Source organism: Cydia strobilella, chromosome Z (assembly GCF_947568885.1).
Source record: "Cydia strobilella chromosome Z, ilCydStro3.1, whole genome shotgun sequence".
Taxonomy (NCBI): Eukaryota; Metazoa; Arthropoda; class Insecta; order Lepidoptera; family Tortricidae; genus Cydia; species Cydia strobilella.
This window is the reverse complement of record NC_086068.1, coordinates 54563596-54582002: the sequence shown is the minus strand read 5'-3', so window position 1 is coordinate 54582002 and position 18407 is coordinate 54563596. Positions and strand designations below refer to the sequence as shown.

The 18407-nt window shown below is 37.4% G+C and overlaps 1 protein-coding gene across 1 annotated transcript; it reads right to left on the bottom strand.

The window, feature by feature from the left end:
• Window positions 1-4871: 4871 nt before the first annotated feature.
• Window positions 4872-6259, bottom strand: LOC134755260 (ZZ-type zinc finger-containing protein 3-like). Its single transcript, XM_063691775.1, has 2 exons — window positions 6118-6259; window positions 4872-5974 (listed from the first exon to the last, which is right to left on the bottom strand). Exon 2 carries the CDS (start codon window positions 5968-5970, stop codon window positions 4984-4986), a length of 987 nt encoding a protein of 328 aa, XP_063547845.1. The 5' UTR covers window positions 5971-5974; window positions 6118-6259; the 3' UTR covers window positions 4872-4983.
• Between the last annotated feature and the right edge of the window lie 12148 nt (window positions 6260-18407).

Below are 18407 nucleotides of genomic sequence, written 5' to 3'. Positions count from 1 at the left end.
GTTCAAAAAACGTGTTTTTATTTTCCATCCGGATATACCCTCAGCCAGTTTTTTTGGAATAACTGGTAAGTTTAAGCGTTATTTGTTTCTTTTACAGATTGCATGTTATTTTTATTAAATTTGTGACAAATCTGTATATTTGGAATTCTGATACGATGCCTGTAGGCCAAGATCCGGTCTTACCCGAAGTGGTAAAAGATCGGATGCAAATCATCCGATCTTAAATTCTCAGGAATGCTCAAACTTTATACGTGTCACCACGATGCTTGATTAAATTTCTCTAACAGACGTATATAGTGGTGTTTTTTTTTTACATAACCGCAAATTACAATCTAAGCGTCTAATATTGCACACTTAAGTAGGTAACTGATCTCTTTATGAATAAATAATTATAAATATTTTTATTTACCTATCTGCTGTAATTATGAAGAGGTAGATTTATTACTATTATTAATTTAATAATGTTAAAGAAATATAATGGTTTCTTGAAATATTATTGTTGTGTTGATTAATCAATTCTTACTTGGTTTAAAATGTGTGCTTATCAAAGCGAATTGGCCTGTTTGTAAGATCGAGAGATGATCATACTCGTAGTTATGTGAGATGGCGTTGGAAAGTTTATTAAGTACCTATAGACTGATATTACTGCAATTGGTTAAGTTTTGGTCGTATTAATTCCTCCACTTTCAAATTATTTTACCCTTATGTCCTATTTTATCACCCTCTTTCAATCTACCGCGCTTAAGGTGTCAATGAACCTACGTGGTTCATTGACCCACATTGGTTCACTGTCCCCACACCTAAAAGTTTGACAACCATAATTTCTTAAAAATTGAGCGCATGGTGTAAGATCGGACGGAAAAAATGCAAAAAAAAAATGGGTCGGATATGATAGCCCGAATTACTGATAGGCCAATTCTTCTATACCTATATATGAATCGGTGAGTAAAACCGGTTATTTTGCAATGGTAAACTTTATGGTACCGGCAATAGGGCCGAACTTATAGGCCCGTCCGTTCTTACACCACCAGGTAAAAAAAGAATGCTGTCAATTTATTTTGTTTCCTATATTTAAACACTCATTACACGCTCACTATGACGTTTAGAAAGATAATAAAATTCAATTATATAGAGCATTTCATTATTATCAATTCTGTACTTAAATCATGTCCGTACCCTATCCAAAAGCTGAGAAAAGAAAAAAAAACCAACATCATCTCAACCCACCTAAAATCGTCCGAAACTTAGCCGAACTCACCTTACTCATGTCCCAGAGCCTAACTAGCGCCACCGGAGAGATTAGGAACTATTATTTAAAGCTTAACGCGGTCACTTTTACAACAATTCTGCCATAAGAGATTGCGATCCTAATGAGTTTTTAATGTCATATTGTAGTTAACCCGCTCGACTTCATTTTGCAAAAATGACCTTAGTGACTTGAAATTTATAAATATTTCAAAAAAAGGTAAAAAGGTTAACACATATCCGTTAACATGTGTTAGGTATCTGTTTTGTCTACCCGTCCCACCGTCCCACCCCTTGATACAACAGCACCACGTAAGAAGTGGCGACGTTTCTGGACACTGATTTGTAAAACCAAGTAAAACTTATTATTAAAGACCGGGAAAAGCATGCTGGATCTCATATAATATATATTTATATTTGCAAGGAAAGTCCAATAAAATCTTATATTGTTTGGGGAAACGTAGTAGGACGTCCGTTTGGCACGAGCGCTCAGCGATACATTCGAAAGAGGGACGGAGATAGAGCTTGCAGGCCGTAAGTCAATATCTTGTTACGATAGAATAGGGAATATTACACTAAACTGCGTAGGTGGAGCCACTACCACAATCTGAGGGTCTATCGCGAAACAAGAAAATCGAAATTTCGTTACCTAACATCTCTGTCACTCTTGCAACTCACCGTGTCCCAAAAAACGAAGCCTTCTTCTAGAAATATGGCTCAGAACCAGAAGCTTACAAGATTCCACACAATTTTTTTTCGTTGTTGGGTAAGTAGATAATGCATTTGTTCCAATAATAAGTTTAAAAAAAATGTACAAGTATTTTTTCCTGAGTCATAGAATAAAATTTTAGTAGATGATTTAGTATAAACTTTTGACTTCTTAACCATATTTCCAGAAGATGTAAAAAGGGACCTTCAATTAACATACATATATTATACACCAAATTTCATCACTGTCAAAGAGATTTCGCAGTTTGTCATATTCCGATTGTGCTAACAAGAATTTGTTTTGTTCTATTTGACTAGATACTTACATCCGGTAGTACAGTCACTTGCAGTAATATGTTAATTACTCTTCGAAGGCCGCAAAAATATGTGGCACGCTCTTATGGCTCTACAAATAAGATCGTGTCAGATATTTTTGCGGCTTTCGTTGTAACATATTACTGCAGGTGACTGTATACATTAAAGGGTTAACATTCTATACTAGAATGTGTTGTATAAATGTTTTTATAAATGTAAATCCTGTAATTCCCATTATTCCTGACACCAGCGTCAGTATTAGATGAGATACCTACTCGTAACGAGCGAGCCCGACTATGGTCGTATACGTAGGCACAATAGTTAGCAGGTAGCAGGCCGTGTTCAGTGTTCCAAGCCAGTGGACCCTCAGCTCCCACCGCGATAGGTATCGCTATCCCCGAGTTCACATTATTTTCTTGCATACGTAAGCGAGCGAGGATTTAAAGTGATAGTGCTGTGTTTTTGTGTCGCCGAAGAACGGTAACGGCCAAAATTTGAATTTACGCTAACACTTTAAATTCAAAAGGCTTTTTAGTTAATTAGATGCCAAATCTAATCTTAAAATATTAGGTGAGCTCAGCAGCATAAGTTGCGAAGTGGGCGATCTCTATTGGTGTGAGAATAAGAGCGAGTATCATAGATAATTTTGGAAACGTTGCCTACTTAGCCACTTTTGCTGTCTATACCCTTACTAATTTGGGATGCAATATCAATGCTTTAAGAAAAAAATATTATTTTAACTTTTATTAATATTAAATAAAAAAAATATTATTGTAAATTGATTAAAGCACAAATTGATTTTAAATATTCAATCTGATTGACAAGAGAAAATAAACATACATAAAATATTCAATCTGATTAGGTATATGTCTTGTTTGGGCTATAATATATATTAGAATTTTTAAAACCTACACTAGTTTTTATTATGCTTATAATACATATTTGTATATGTACACTTACACTTAGATACAACCAAGTTAAAAATAGATAGTTTTAAATACACAGCATAAAAATGCTTAGAACTGCATGAATCAGTTGGTTTTTAGAGTACCGTACCCAAAGGGTAAAAACGGGACCCTATTACTAAGACTCCGCTGTCCGTCCGTCTGTCCGTCTGTCTATCTGTCTGTCACCAGGCTGTATCTCATGAACCGTGATAGCTAGACAGTTGAAATTTTCACAGATGATGTATTTCTGTTGCCGCTATAACAACAAATACTAAAAACAGAATAATATAAATATTTAAATGGGGCTCCCATACAACAAACTTGATTTCTTTGCTGTTTTTTTCCGTAATGGTACGGAACCCTTCGTGCGCGAGTCCGACTCGCACTTGGCCAGTTTTTTTTTATTTATGATATAGGAGGCAAAGAGCAGACGGATCACCTGATGGTAAGCGATTACCGCCGCCCATGGACACCCGCAATAACACCAGAGGGGTTTTTTGTTATAAAATAAATATAAGTACAACAAATTTGTATCAACATACTTATTAATTATGTTGTTGAACAGTCTTGAAAGTAACTCTTATTGGTAATGTAATCATTAGTATGTCATCATTTTAAAAGGTTTTGTAAATACTATACAGATAATTTATTTACTGTTTAAGATTCTTTTTTACACAATCAAAATACATAAGCATGTTATAATGCTAGTCAGTGTGATTTTGGCATAAAAATGTCCTATATATTATTTGATATTATCTAACATCATTTATTATTAAGTATTGTCTATATTTGTCTTAACTTACGGTTCCCAAACCTGGAGCCCCCATTGAGAAACATATTCATAAACTGAAACTCTGTCAAAGAGCTATGGAACGGTCAATGTTAAAAATTAAAATTAAGGACAGAATCAGAAACGGAGTCATAAGAGAGAAAACTGGAGTAAAAGATATAATATACGCAATAAAAAAGAGCAAATGGGCCTGGGCTGGCCATATAAAAGATAAAGATAAAAAAATGTTTTTATTGCACAGAACGAATACAATTGTAGTACATAGTAGGTACATATCACAAATTACAGAAAAGAGTTGGTGCATAACTGAATTGACATTCGGAGGTTCCAGGAGTCCCCGCACTAGGCTAGGCCTGTATCGCGGGAGACCAGATGTACATTTTTATGTCATGCGAGTTAACTAGAATAATATTTTTACAATTGAGGACAAAAATGAGATTCAGGTTTATATACCTGGATTAAGAATTTTTACAATTGAGGACAAAAATTAGATTCAGGTTTATATGGAATAAGATAAATACAATTTCTGTTATTAGTTATTACATTATTGCTATTAAATTTGTTTCTAGGTACAACTTTAGTTTAGTTCAATTAAATTCGAATGATATTTAGTCTAATCTAGCTAGTTTTATATCTATTACAGTTATGTGTTACACAACACATAACTGTATATATGTCGAACAACGGATAACTGGTGGACTAAACGTGTCACAGAATGGTCACCAATAGGAATAGCGAGAAAACAAAAAAGACCAAATAATAGATGGAGAGACGAGCTAGTGACCTTCGACAGATACTGGTGGAGAACAGCACAGGATAGGAAGGAATGGGAAAAACTGGGGGAGGCCTTTTCCGCACAAGCGACATGCAAATAATAAACCAATAATAATTGAAAGTTTATGTAATTGTAAGAAAAAAAAGAAGCATGAAATAAAGGCTATTACTATTACTATATTTGCCTGGTGTACTGGATGTTGACTAGACAGTACTGGAATCCAATGGCATCCGAACCGGGGTCAATTGTTCTGTCGGTAGGTGCTTTACAACACAGTCCGTGCAGTAATCTGAACCGGCATTGTCAGTCCACCGTGCACCCAGGAAACCTTTAGCCTGGCAGCCAACACACATAGTATTCTTCTGGTACACAGGTGCAGTTACATCAAGTGCCCTCTGTTGTTTGGCCGCCCATAACAACTCCACTATGTGTTTATTGCCGACTTTTGTCTCAGTGGATGTGGCTGTAGTTGCTGTGTAAGTCTCAGCAACATCATTTATGTCTTCCATTTTCACTGGAACTTGCAGCTGAGGGAAGAAATTTGATTTCTTGTAAAGTATTGACTTACATTTATCCCGCCCCACACCTTTGGGTGTCCGTCCCGGTATGGGCAAGCCAGCTTTGGCTAATTTTGCAAAATACTTTTGCACTCTACTCATTACTTGGATAGGAGTACGAGTTCTAAGTGCTTTGGCTATCTTTTTGTACCGCCTTGCTTCTACTGGTTCTTCAGGGTACATTTCTAAAAGTTCTTCCAATCTTTTTTGTTCCTCGCAGGACCAAAGCTGATTGAATGTCTCCGGCTTGCTGTCAGTGTATTTCCGCCCACGCACTTTAAATCCAGCTTCTGAAATATCTGGTTTTATGTCTCTAATAGATTCATCAATTTCATGAGCATTGTCTACTCCATATTGATCCCAGTCTATTATAGGTATCTCTTTGATGTGATGCCGAGGCGGAAACTGAATTGTGCCAGCCTGTAGCTTTTGAACAAATTCTAATGGTTCCTCAAGCGCCTTGTTTCTTGCTTCTGTCAACTCCTCTATGTCTTTTAAAGCGGCTACTCTTTGGGACTCGAGCTCAACAATATATTTCAACAAATCATTGTAGTCCTTATTTCCTCGCAGCGCGAGGTGGTCTGTCTCAAATGCAAATTCACCATTCGACTCCGGGTTTTCGATACCGTCCATAGCTCTGCAAATAAACACAAGCAATTGTTTTAGACGCTGCCAAGAACATGAACACGAAATCCATTATATCGTTGCCGAGTAGTCCAAAACGTTTAAGTGTTAAAATAAAAAAGAAACTAAACAGTGGTAAACATAAAAAGTGCAAACCGGAGTTCAGAAGCAGCTCCCTCGAAGGGTGGACCAGCGGGTAAGTAGAGACTTTGGCACGTTGATAGGGATTTTTCTAGTTTTGCACGTTGTTTTAATAGACCTCTATATTATTGGAATACACTTAGTCTTGACACATAATGACACTATGTTTTTTTTTTTTTTTTTCATTTATTTGGAGCATTGGCAACACGGCCATCAGCTCAAACATCAATACATCAGTACAAACTACAAACACATCCTTAACTACTTAACGAAAAGAAATACACAAACAACTTAAAAACTACTAAAACACAAAACTCACTCCTGCATATTAATGATTCCTCTCCAGATATATTTAAAGTATTATATGTATTCCTATCACGTCATAATATAAAACTTTAATTTATTATACTTTACCTTTCCCTGATCCATCCAAAATTCCGTCTTATCCGTTATAATGTAATCCTTTAATTCCGTTTCCCCGTTTTACTCGTTTGTCTGAATGCGCCAGGAGCGCGATGCCATTAAAAAAAAACACAAAACAAAAGGAAAAAATGTGGTCTATGTGTCACTGTCACCTCACCTGTCAAAAATGACAAAAATCTCAAAAAAAATCCTAACATGTAACACTTTACTTTCGTCTTTTACAAAGCCGTGCAATATAATGCGAATGTAGCTAATTGATTTTTTTTACAATATTACTGCCGTAACAATTATTTAATTTTATAGCCATTTTGCAAGTTAGTAGTGTAATCCTCTTTGGTAGTGTATATAAGTGGGAAAATAGCAGAGGAAAATCAATAAGTAACTCGCTTGGTTTCTGAACGTAACCTAATTTTAAGAAAAACGCCATCTACCAACTTCTAATAAAACTTGTTCGCTATACGTAGAAGCTTGCAAGGTAAGGTACTGTTGAGTTTCGTGATGCGCCAAGCGTGGCTAAGCAGTAGTGTTGTTCAAACAGATTAATAGATGGCGCTAAAATAAACACTAATAATTTCTTGTAATCATCCAAATAATTGAAATAATATAAAGTACATATAATAAGAATTACATTATATTTGACGTTTCTTGCAGTAATCCAGTCGGCAGGATTACTGCAGCAGTATTGCAGCGTGCATTACTGCCGACTGCATTGCTGCCACAAATGTCAAAGCGATGTGTGCTGCCCGGATTGATGACATTTTCGGCAGCAATGCAGTCAGCAGCAATGCCACGCCGCATTACTGCAGCAGTAATTCGGGTATAGTTTGAATCTGACTGAACGGTCCAAAGACATATACACGGTGGCTAAAAATAAGTGCATTCCCGTTGCTAGGGAGGTTTTGGGATTATACTGATCAACTTTTACTATGGGACCATCCCCGAAATCGCGAAAAAAAATTTGGCTGTTTCGTACATTTTGGCTGGTTCATTTTATATGGTAGGGTTTTTTTGTTTTCGCGATTTCGGGGTTGGTCCCATGGTCCCAGTAAAAGTTGCTCAGTATAATCCCAAAACCTCCGTGGCAACGGGAATGCACTTATTATTTAGCCACCCTGTATTTACGAATGCTATAATTTATTAAATCAATCATTTAAACTCCATCGTAAAACACATGACTAATTCTTATCTAAGTCACTAATGTTGATACTAGATTAGACCTACGTGTTCTTTTGTTTAAATTTATTATTGTATACTAATTCAGGTTATCGAATTAAAAAATATGTTATCTATGTTATGTGTATTGTGTATTTGATGCATATTTTAACTTTTAAAAATAAAAAAAATCAGTAAATATAGCTAAAAACCTACTTATGACCGTCGTTGTTCCGCGGCGGCCCCACCGTGCATAATTAGTGCGATCGAGATGTATAGAAAGTTAGCGATTTTTTTTAATACCACGGCGGTGGCAAACAAGCATACGGCCCGCCTGATGGTAAGCAGTCACCGTACCCTATGGACGCCTGCAACACCAGATATTACATGCGCGTTGCCGACCCTTTAAAAACCTGTACACTCCTTTTTTGAAGAACCCCATACTGTAGCCCCTCGGGAAAACCTCGGCAGGGAGCTCATTCCACAGCCGAAGCGTACGCGGGAGAAAATTCCTCTTAAACCGCATAGTACGCGACCATTTAGGTGCTAGGGTGTGAGGATGAACGCCCTGCCGATGGCGAGCGGTGCGGTGATAGAGCACAGCCCATTGTACAGGCGGTAGAACACATACAAGGAGGCAAAGTCTCTCTTTAGACTTAAAGGTTCAATACCGCTTGTGAGTTTGGGATCGTCGACAATTCGTACAGCGCGCCTGGTGTGTCTTGGTGGGGTTGAATCGCACTAAATTGTCTCGGCCCCACACCGACACTCTGTATAGAGTGCTCTCAATATCCAACACAAGCTTTTCACGACTCTCCAGCACCACGGAACGAGGGATGTTGGCACGGCCTGTGTAATAGGCATCCCCAGTACTGTCGTCTGCATAGCAATGAATGTCGTCGATAAACAACATGTCATTGATGTGCAGCAAAAACAGCGTTGGGGATAGCACAGAACCTTACGGAACGCCAGCGTTAATGTCCATGCTATCGGAGCAGCTTCCGTCTACTACTGCTCGTATGCGTCTGCCGGACAAAAAGCTAGCGATCCATTTGCATAGTCCCTCCGGCAATCCATAAGATGGTAACTTCGACAGGAGACCCCGATGCCAAACCCGATCGAACGCCTTCGCTATATCTAGGCTAACTGCCAATGCCTCACCTTGACTCTCAATGACCGAAGCCCAGCGGTGTGTGAGATACACTAGAAGATCACCAGTCGAGCGACCGTGTCGAAAACCATACTGGCGGTCGCTAATCAGATCGTATTCTTCTAGGTATCTCAGGAGCTTTGCGTTAATTATACGCTCCATGACCTTAGAGAGAAGGTAAGAATATGTCAGTGTCAAAGTCGTGGTAGCCTTAGGTACTGTTTATTGCTATTGGCCTAATATTTATTGTATAGTCAGCAGCAGCTCGCCCGCTTAGCAACTTCTACTGCTGACTATACCTATAACAACATACTGACAGTTAAATGAATCGCACATGCTAATTAATACTTAGTGCCAGTTGTTACACCATCCACACTTGACAGAGTGATCAACGTCACCCGGCGCACGCGGTGGTTTACAATAGCGAACTCTTTAACGATGACAAACAGTTTAGTGCAACCGAGCCTTACTCTCACGACCATTCTTACTGTGGTGGTAACAAAATCAATAAATTTTGAACCTGCCTAATATACTCTAATAATAGCTCTAAGCTGCACTAAGAACTATTATATAATCTGTGGCTGCACTTTCTTCACTGTACAACACAAGTGATAATATTTTAGGGCAACGTTTTTATAAATGGCCGCGCGCCCGCTGTGTTCTTACGCGATCACAACAATTTAATTAAACGTCCTCAACGAGACCGCGGGAGACACTTGCCGAGCCACCACGGAACCCATTTTACAATTACCACTCGCCGTGGGGAACGTGATGTTATGTACACATAAGAATAAATAAATACACATCGGTGTCGCCTTCAGTCCGGACCAACTGAATGAAGATAATAAAAAACCTTAAAAGCTACCGGTTTGAATCACATATGAAACCGATTTGCGTCACGACACAACACAACACGACACGACACGACAGACAAATGTGAACCGGGCTTAATGCTGACACTTGGCATGGCGTTGCGTGTTCGCGTAGCGTATTCGCCGTGTTTGTCTAAATAATCGTATGAAGTCCAAACATGGCTCAATTATACTATCGGGGATGATAGACGATGACTAGCGGGCACGATAGTGTAGAGGGCATACTCCGCAGTCCCCGCCAGTCATCGTCTATCATCGCCAATGATCGCCTGCGACCCGTGAGTTGTCGTTTTTTTGGGCACGCATCAAAGGGAATCGCCGGGCGGTTGCGTTGTAAATCCTACTCTACACTACCGGCAATGATCGTTCATAGTATCATCGAGGACTGCCGAGTATGCCCTCTACACTAATATGCCCGCCAGTCATCGTCTATCATCGCCGATATTGTAGAGGAGCCATAACAGGCGATCATGTGGATGCTTGCACGATGATCTTGCCGATGATACTATCAACGAGCATCGCCGATAGTGTAGAGGAACCATCATAAACACGACATCCATACTTGGGGTGCCAACAGAAAAACGCGAATATGTCTGAAAACGCAAATAATTGCCTTATTTTCGATGTGTGACCAAAAACCGACAAGCGGGCGGATACGCGTTTTTGCCCATTTGCGTGTTTGGCTTATTCGTGCAAATATGGCAAATATAGATGAATAGATCCTCCTCACATGTTTTTGTACGGCCGAATAGAGTCAGACCGAGATTAATCTGCAACGATTTTGATAGCACATTTTAAACGTTAACCTATGAAATTATGACGTATAAATAACACTTGCACTGCGTGTGCTATCAAAATCGTTCCAGACTTACCTCGGTCTAACTATAACTTAAATACGCGAACACGCAATGCAACGCAATTCCTAACCGGTTGATTATTTCAAAAAGCATACCCAATTAGTTGAATATGCGCTCACAAAATAATAGCAAGGATATCGAAGTCACACACAATACATTACCCATAACATGGGACAATTTTGCCCATATTTGTCTGAAAACTGTACTGTAGGTACTGTGTATTAGTATATTTTTTTCGAAGCCATTAAATTTTCGCTAAACGTAAATGAAGGTCAAATCGGTAAATAGCTTTTAAGGTGATGAATAGACCTTCGCTTGATCTGTAGGTACTGAACGTGACATCCTGTAAACACATTATCAGATCACGCTAGATATCTCGGATTCCCACTGGCTACGATCCTGCCATTTTAACATTCCTTTAGGATTTCCCAGATTTTATCGGGTGTCAAGGGTCTGCTCCTTTCAACTCCCACTTCAACTTTTCCCTTCATTCTCTATGTAATATAAGAATAGCTAGCTGGCTTTTAATAGCAACAACCTTTTATTATGGCTTTATATTATTAAAGGTATAGAAGAAATATTTTTAAAAGGAAAAGGAATTATTAAGACTTTAAAAGGCACTGATATTTTATCTCTCTTATTTTTTTATAGCGAGAAATGAGGACGCACGTGGAATGTCATTCATTTCACTCGCACCGGGAGCCTCTTAACAGGAAAAGTACGGACGAGGAAATTGATTTATTTAGCAGTTACCGGTTCACTTTACATTGAACAGCTCTTGCATGTACAACTCTAACTCTAAAGAATCAATTTCCTCGACCGTACACATACATACCTAAACTTTATTTAAATATGACCCAAGCAAACACAAAAATATACAAAAAGCATATTAGGTACGTGGTACCTACGTTAAAAACGGGGCACCGTTTACGAGTTATTTACGAAAAACTAGAAAAAGGGACCTTTAAACCCTTAACATCGGGATCGGGAGAAACGGGGCAGGCAGCTGCTTGCGCACTAGTTTAAGGAATATTATCAACTTTGTACCTGTGTAAATGTGGACCTAGCTCATAGCTGCGAACTAAAAGCACTGGAAATAAGCGACCCAAATACGTGACCTAGATACGCCACATCACAGGAACCGAATTTCAAAAAATCATTACATTGAAAGAGAAATCAAACATTTCAACGGAAAATTATTATAAGCCAGCGCAATTTAATTTATTTCGTACGAACAAATGTTTTAACCGGGAAGTCGATTCTAATTTAACAATTTGTTATGGTTTTGAACTGGTTTTGATAGAACAGTGCGAGATCCTAACCATAGATTAGTATATGTTATTACTGTAATAGATAAGAAACTCTCGGACATTTCACGTTCACGTCTCTACTAGTGCTGCCCCTAGCGGTCCTGCTCTCAACTAATGAGACTGTATATGCAGTAAACACGCACACATGTACACACACACACACACACACACACACACACACACACACACACACACGTACTTATGGGTTCTTTACCTACATGTAACAACTTTAATATTGGAAACTGATTTATGTAGTAATCTTTGTCGTACCAATTTCCATTTGCTTAGAAAACTACATAAATCAGTTTTTCAGAATAAATAAATGAAAACTTATGTTGAATCAAGTACAATATATTATTTATAAGTACCTACTTATTTACATACGTTCCATTCCAAGTAACTAAGACACATGTAAATACAGCGACGCTTTAAGCGCACTTCCGTGAAAATAACTTAACAGCAAGTATGTAACAATTTATTTCCTGACTATGTTTTAAACAATAATTAGAGGCAACCTAATTCATTTCTTCTTCTTGATCCCAAAATAACTTGGAAAGCTTCAATAGTTTGATCCAACTTTTTTTGATTTAATTTAGATCCATTTTTGTCGCATATTTCATAGTTTTGAGAACATTCAAGCTTTTTATCCACAATTTGTGGTGCGGTGATCTGGGTGTTACAGCGCATTAGATTAGGTAGATTTTCCTTTTTTAGGTTCACTGAAATTGCCATTGACAACATCGAAAAACTTATCGAAGAAAAGCACGATACCTGCCGTGTCGCAACTTTATTCTGAAAGCTTTTTAATACCTGAAAATATATTAACAGTTAAGATGTTATCAAAAGTATAAAAAGGTTATTTTACAGCGAAACAGGACAAGTGTTGAGCATGCATTTTAAGGGTGTGCTATTGTCACATTTAATGTTAGGTAACAAGAAATCAGTGAATCGGGATATTATTCATGTAAAATGTCGACAAAGGTAACGTATTGTGGTTGGATTTTATCAGTAGATGTATGTCTTTCTAATTTTGGCAGGTTGTAGTTGATTTATCAGATTAAGACCTAGGCACGGAAATAGTATCTTAATTATGATAATCAGAGCAACGTGTATGACGGGCCTTACGGGCACTAAGAATGGTGCTAGTTCAACGGCTGTTATTTGAAATGTTACAATGTTCCATGTTCCATCGCCAACATTTCATAAATATGCTTTACCCGAAGCCTCTATCAAAGCTTTTGATAAAGATGAAATAATAAATAAATGTTCAGGAGGTATATATATATATTATAAACTCGAAAATTTACTTACCTTGCCCTTATACCGATGTACATACAAGAAGGTACACAGATTCGGCGCGGCCCGGCCGGCATTGCTTTTCATCTTGCCTGCGTTGGTTTGGTTGAATGAGTAAGAGCACAACTCAACACAACTTACAAGGTTGGTTGTGATATAAAGAAACGCTGTTTGTTAATATCTTAACATAAATCTGACCAAAAATATGTTTAAACGGAATTTATATTAAAAAACAACTTAGAAATAATTTCAAAATTTCCCGTCAAACCAAACGTCATTTGGTTTTTTTATTCGTCTAAATACGTCAGTCTGTCATTGTACGGTGTTTGCACTACATATTAAAAAAACTACTTTTACGTTTCAAATTTATTTTGTTTCCTAGTTCATTTGCAACGTAAGGTTAGTAACACTATCAAAACATTTTTTATTAAAATATATTCTTCTAGATTTAATTAAATACGATTAAGTTACCTGCTTAAATATTTGTTTTGGTATATTTTGTTTTCTACTATCTACACACAAGAATGATATCTAGCCACACTCAGCCCTCCTTATGCTAAAGGCGGTATCTCAAAAACGAATGAACTGGAAATGGAACGTTATGATTCAAATTTAAGGTACTTATTTGCATGCAATCTTCAATTGAGATACCGCTTTTTAGCTCAGCAGGGCACCACGGCTGAGGAATATATGTCCAGCATAACCCAGAGATGGCATTATTATCAGCATTACATTACTCCTCTTCAGAGATACTATACCATGATCCTAACTAGTTGTATCTGACCTACATAACACATACCAAATGTTAGAATAGGGATTTGAATTTTCGCAGCGTGATTTCATTATGATTGCATGAGGGCTTTAGTTAGTAAGCCACGTATGGATTTGAATTACGTTCTCTCGTAAAATACTAGTGTTGGGATACAGGTGTCATCAGTACGCAATTAGTATACCCTTACCATGTTACCGCACTCACTGAAGGCTTAAGCCTTAAAGTAAGGTAGGCCAAGGCCGATTGTCTATCTATCTATACACTCATTCTACAGGCCGAAGTCAAATAATCACCCCGGTTTGCCGGCTTACCGCCTAAGACACTATTGTACCTACTTATTCTTTGCAAATAAATACTTACTTACTTACTTACTTTGACGGAGGCAATAATACACAAGTGCTGGTGATGAACAATTTCTAAATCATAATGACAAATCATCCTCCCACAAATAATCCACCTAATCATCCTTACAGTAGTTAATATAAGTTAAGTGTTTGTTCTTTTATTATTTGTTTGCTAACTTCTTTGATTTTTTTCTTATCGCAACTGAAACATCTGACATCTAACATAAACTATAATCATTCTCACAGTAATTAATATTACATCGAATAATAATTCAATTAATTTTGATGTACTCGTAAAAGCGATTATAGGTAATATAAAAAAATTACATAACGGTACTGTCTAAGGAAAAAATATATCGAAATCGACTTATAGTAAGTCTCACTTGACCTGACAGGCTGACACTTTTTAAACTTCAAAAAAAATTGCACTACCATCAAATCGGGGTATGCAAATAATAGTTTGTAAAGGCACAGTTTAAAAAGTATACAGTGGACCGACGACTTTTAAGTGTACCGAGCTACTAACAATGGCGAATGTAAGCAGCTCGGGTGCACGCAGTACACCCCTCGCACCCCGCACGACTGCCCTGTCTAGACGGCTTCGTCGAATGACTGTATTGTTTTATAGACTGTGCTAAAGGTATACACTACTATACAATCTCACTAATCCGACACTAATGCTGACACAAGAGAGCCGGATTACTGAAAAACTCGTATTATTGATGTGTTTTTTAGTAGCGTCCACTTTACTAAAATACTAAATTCAAAGAAAATTCTACTTTTATCTAGAACTTCGCCATTGCATTTATAAAGACATGGAAGGACGAAAACGTAAGAGCACATAGTAAACTAGGACATAAAATGATCATTTGATTCCCAATTTTAATGCCGTATTACTGGGTATACCGGACCATCGAAGTGCCGGATTATCGAGATTTCACTGTATACCTAAACATTCCACAAAAATCATTGACTATCACTAAGTATCCATGGTTGGAAGGTTGGAACCCACGACCACCAGTTACAGCCGCTAGTTGCCTCCCCGCTCGGCTACCAAGCCCCCGTGTTCAAGCTCAAGCCTAGACAGTAACTTTGAAATTGATTCCCCGACTGTCGATGTTATCCTTCCAAATTGTTCCACTTTCGATGTTGTAAAGTGGGATTTTATGGGCCTGAAGGTTTTGAGAAACCACTTTAATGATGCAAGCTCTATGGTCCTTATTCTCTTGGAAGAAAGTACAATTTAGCTAAAGAAAACGTCGATCCAACTAAAGTTTTCTATATACCTGGGTGCTTTTGTTTTCTTCAAGTTACAACTTTATTTGCTTATTTTGTTTCTTTGTTGACTTTTTTTGAAATACAGCATTGCAATGACTATAGCATGACTACGTGTTTCTTTTGTAATCGTATCATGACCCGGGGTTCTATTCAACTCGCCTAATGATAGGTGTGATGTGTGACTAGTGACTTCCCATTTTTCTTATTAATTTACACTAAAGCAGAGCTATGTCCGTGTGTTCTACTTGTGTAGAACTTCTACGGCTATGCTACGATCAGGGCTACGGCGTAGCGTGCTACAATAATGTTACGACGTCTTTTATGCCACAGTGCATGCATCTTAGACTTGTAAGTTTCTAACGTTACATTTATGTAAGTAACTTACGACTGCGTTTACACCTACAAAAAGTTTCTAACGTAAAATTTATGTAAGTAACTTACGACTGCGTTCACCTACCAAATAAAATTACAGTAAAGGGGCCCACTGACTATCAGTTCGCCGGACGATATCGGCCTGTCAGTTAGAACAAAAATTTGAGAGTTCCGAACAACTGACAGGCCTATATCGTCCGGCGGACTGATAGTCAGTGGGTCCCTTAAGTGACACTTACAAAAGTTCTGTGAGATTTGCTTACGTAAATTATAACAAGCCTATTTAGTTAATAGGTATGTAATATGTGAGTGGATCAACATTTTTGTGTTGTTATTCTGTCCTATCTATTTATATAATTGTTTAACACAAAACTGCAATATATATAAAACTAACTAAATTAGACTAAAATACCGTAACTTTATAAAATTGTGTAAAACATAACTGTAATAGATATAAAACTAGCTAGATTAGACTAAATATCATTGGAATATAATTGAAACTAAAGTTGAACCTAGAAACAAATTTAATAGCAATAATGTAATAACTAATAGCAGAAATTGTATTTATCTTAATCCAGGTATATAAACCTGAATCTCATTTTTGTCCTCAATTGTAAAAATTCTTAATCCAGGTATATAAACCTGAATCTCATATCATCATGACATAAAAATGTACATCTGGTCTCCCGCGATACAGGCCTAGCCTAGTGCGGGGACTCCTGGAACCTCCGAATGTCAATTCAGTTATGCACCAACTCTTTTCTGTAACTTGTGATATGTACTATATGTACTACCATTGTATTCGTTCTGTGCAATAAAAACATTTTTTATCTTTATCAATCATGCGACAATAGTAGCATACAATACAATACAAATATTCTTTATCCAAATTAAACACATAACAAATTAAGCATAGTTGGTTACAAGGAATTTATACTACCTTCTAGTAATACCTATAGTTATGCTATGCATTAAATAAATAAAATAAATAGATATAATAGGACATTATCACACAAATTTACAAAGTCCCACAGTAAGCTCAATAAGGCTTGTGTTGTGGGTACTTAGACAACGATATACATGTATGTAATATATAAATATTTACAAATACTTAATAAATACATGTGCTCATCATACAAATAACTGACGTTACCAGCCGGGCTAGCACATGATTGGCGCGAGAGTATCTCGCCGCGACATAGAATACCCGTCCCCCTTTAATTCATACAGTTAGTAAGAGACTTGTAGTCTATCTCGCGGCGAGATACTGTCGCGTCAATCATGTGCCCGGCACAGGATTAAATTGTTGTGTAATTTTGTAGCATACCAAAAAATAAATGTCTAATAGATAGCCGCATATTTGAATACTGCTGCTATCAGTCATTTAATTGACATAATCCTATTCTAAGTTAATCACCTATCGCCCCAACCCCTTTCATCCCTAATGCTATCACGGCAGATGACAAGATGACAACTGTGACAAGTATAATTGCCTCTTTCTACAGCTCAAACTCGAGGTCCGTGGAAGCTGAATAACGCCCCGCTTGCCGCTCGCCCTTTCACCAGATACCCAAGCACACAGATAAAGAAATACTTTGAACCAAGGTATAATAATATTGTCTTCGGTTACCGCGATAGTTACTCATGAAATAAAACTATGAAAACGGATTATATCGCGTATATTGAATTTATAATACATCCCGACGTTTCGAACTCTTTACAGCGTTCGTGGTCAACGGGTGACTGAGGAAAAATTACAAAGTGCAAAAATACCCACATACTAAAACAATGAACAATCATAGACTACAAACTTTAAGGCTGGTTGTACCTATACATGCAAAATCGGTTCATAAGGCTAGTTATACACTACAATTATTTTCAAGTAAAGATATATATACGCGACGCGGTGTAGGGTTGGAGCCGGCGTAGTTTTTTTTTTTTTTTTTATCGCGTATCTTTACTTGAAAATAAACTAGCCTTATGAACCGATTTTGCATGTACAACCAGCCTTAAAGTTTGTAGTCTATGATTGTTAATTGTTTTAGTATGTGGGTATTTTTGCACTTTGTAATTTTTCCTCAGTCACCCGTTGACCACGAACGCTGTAAAGAATTCGAAACGTCGGGATGTATTATAAATTCAATATACGCGATATAATCCGTTTTCATAGTTTTATTCCAAGGTATAATCTTTTTTCAAGATCTTTTAGAATTTCGATATATAGAAACTCGAAAATGTCTTCGTCCAAGAAAAAAATGTCTTAGATCTTGGGCCAAGAACTATGTACTTTCTTGTATCAAATAAAAAGGGCAGTTTTGATTCAATATATACATACCCAAGTAATAAATTACCCTCCTTTCTCATGCCTCAAACCTACGGTTTTGGCGTTAGAACGTTGAATGTTCGTTTAATGGGACATTGGCCAGTAATTAAAGCCTAAACTAGAACACGCATTGTGTTCGCCACCCGCAGTTTTGAT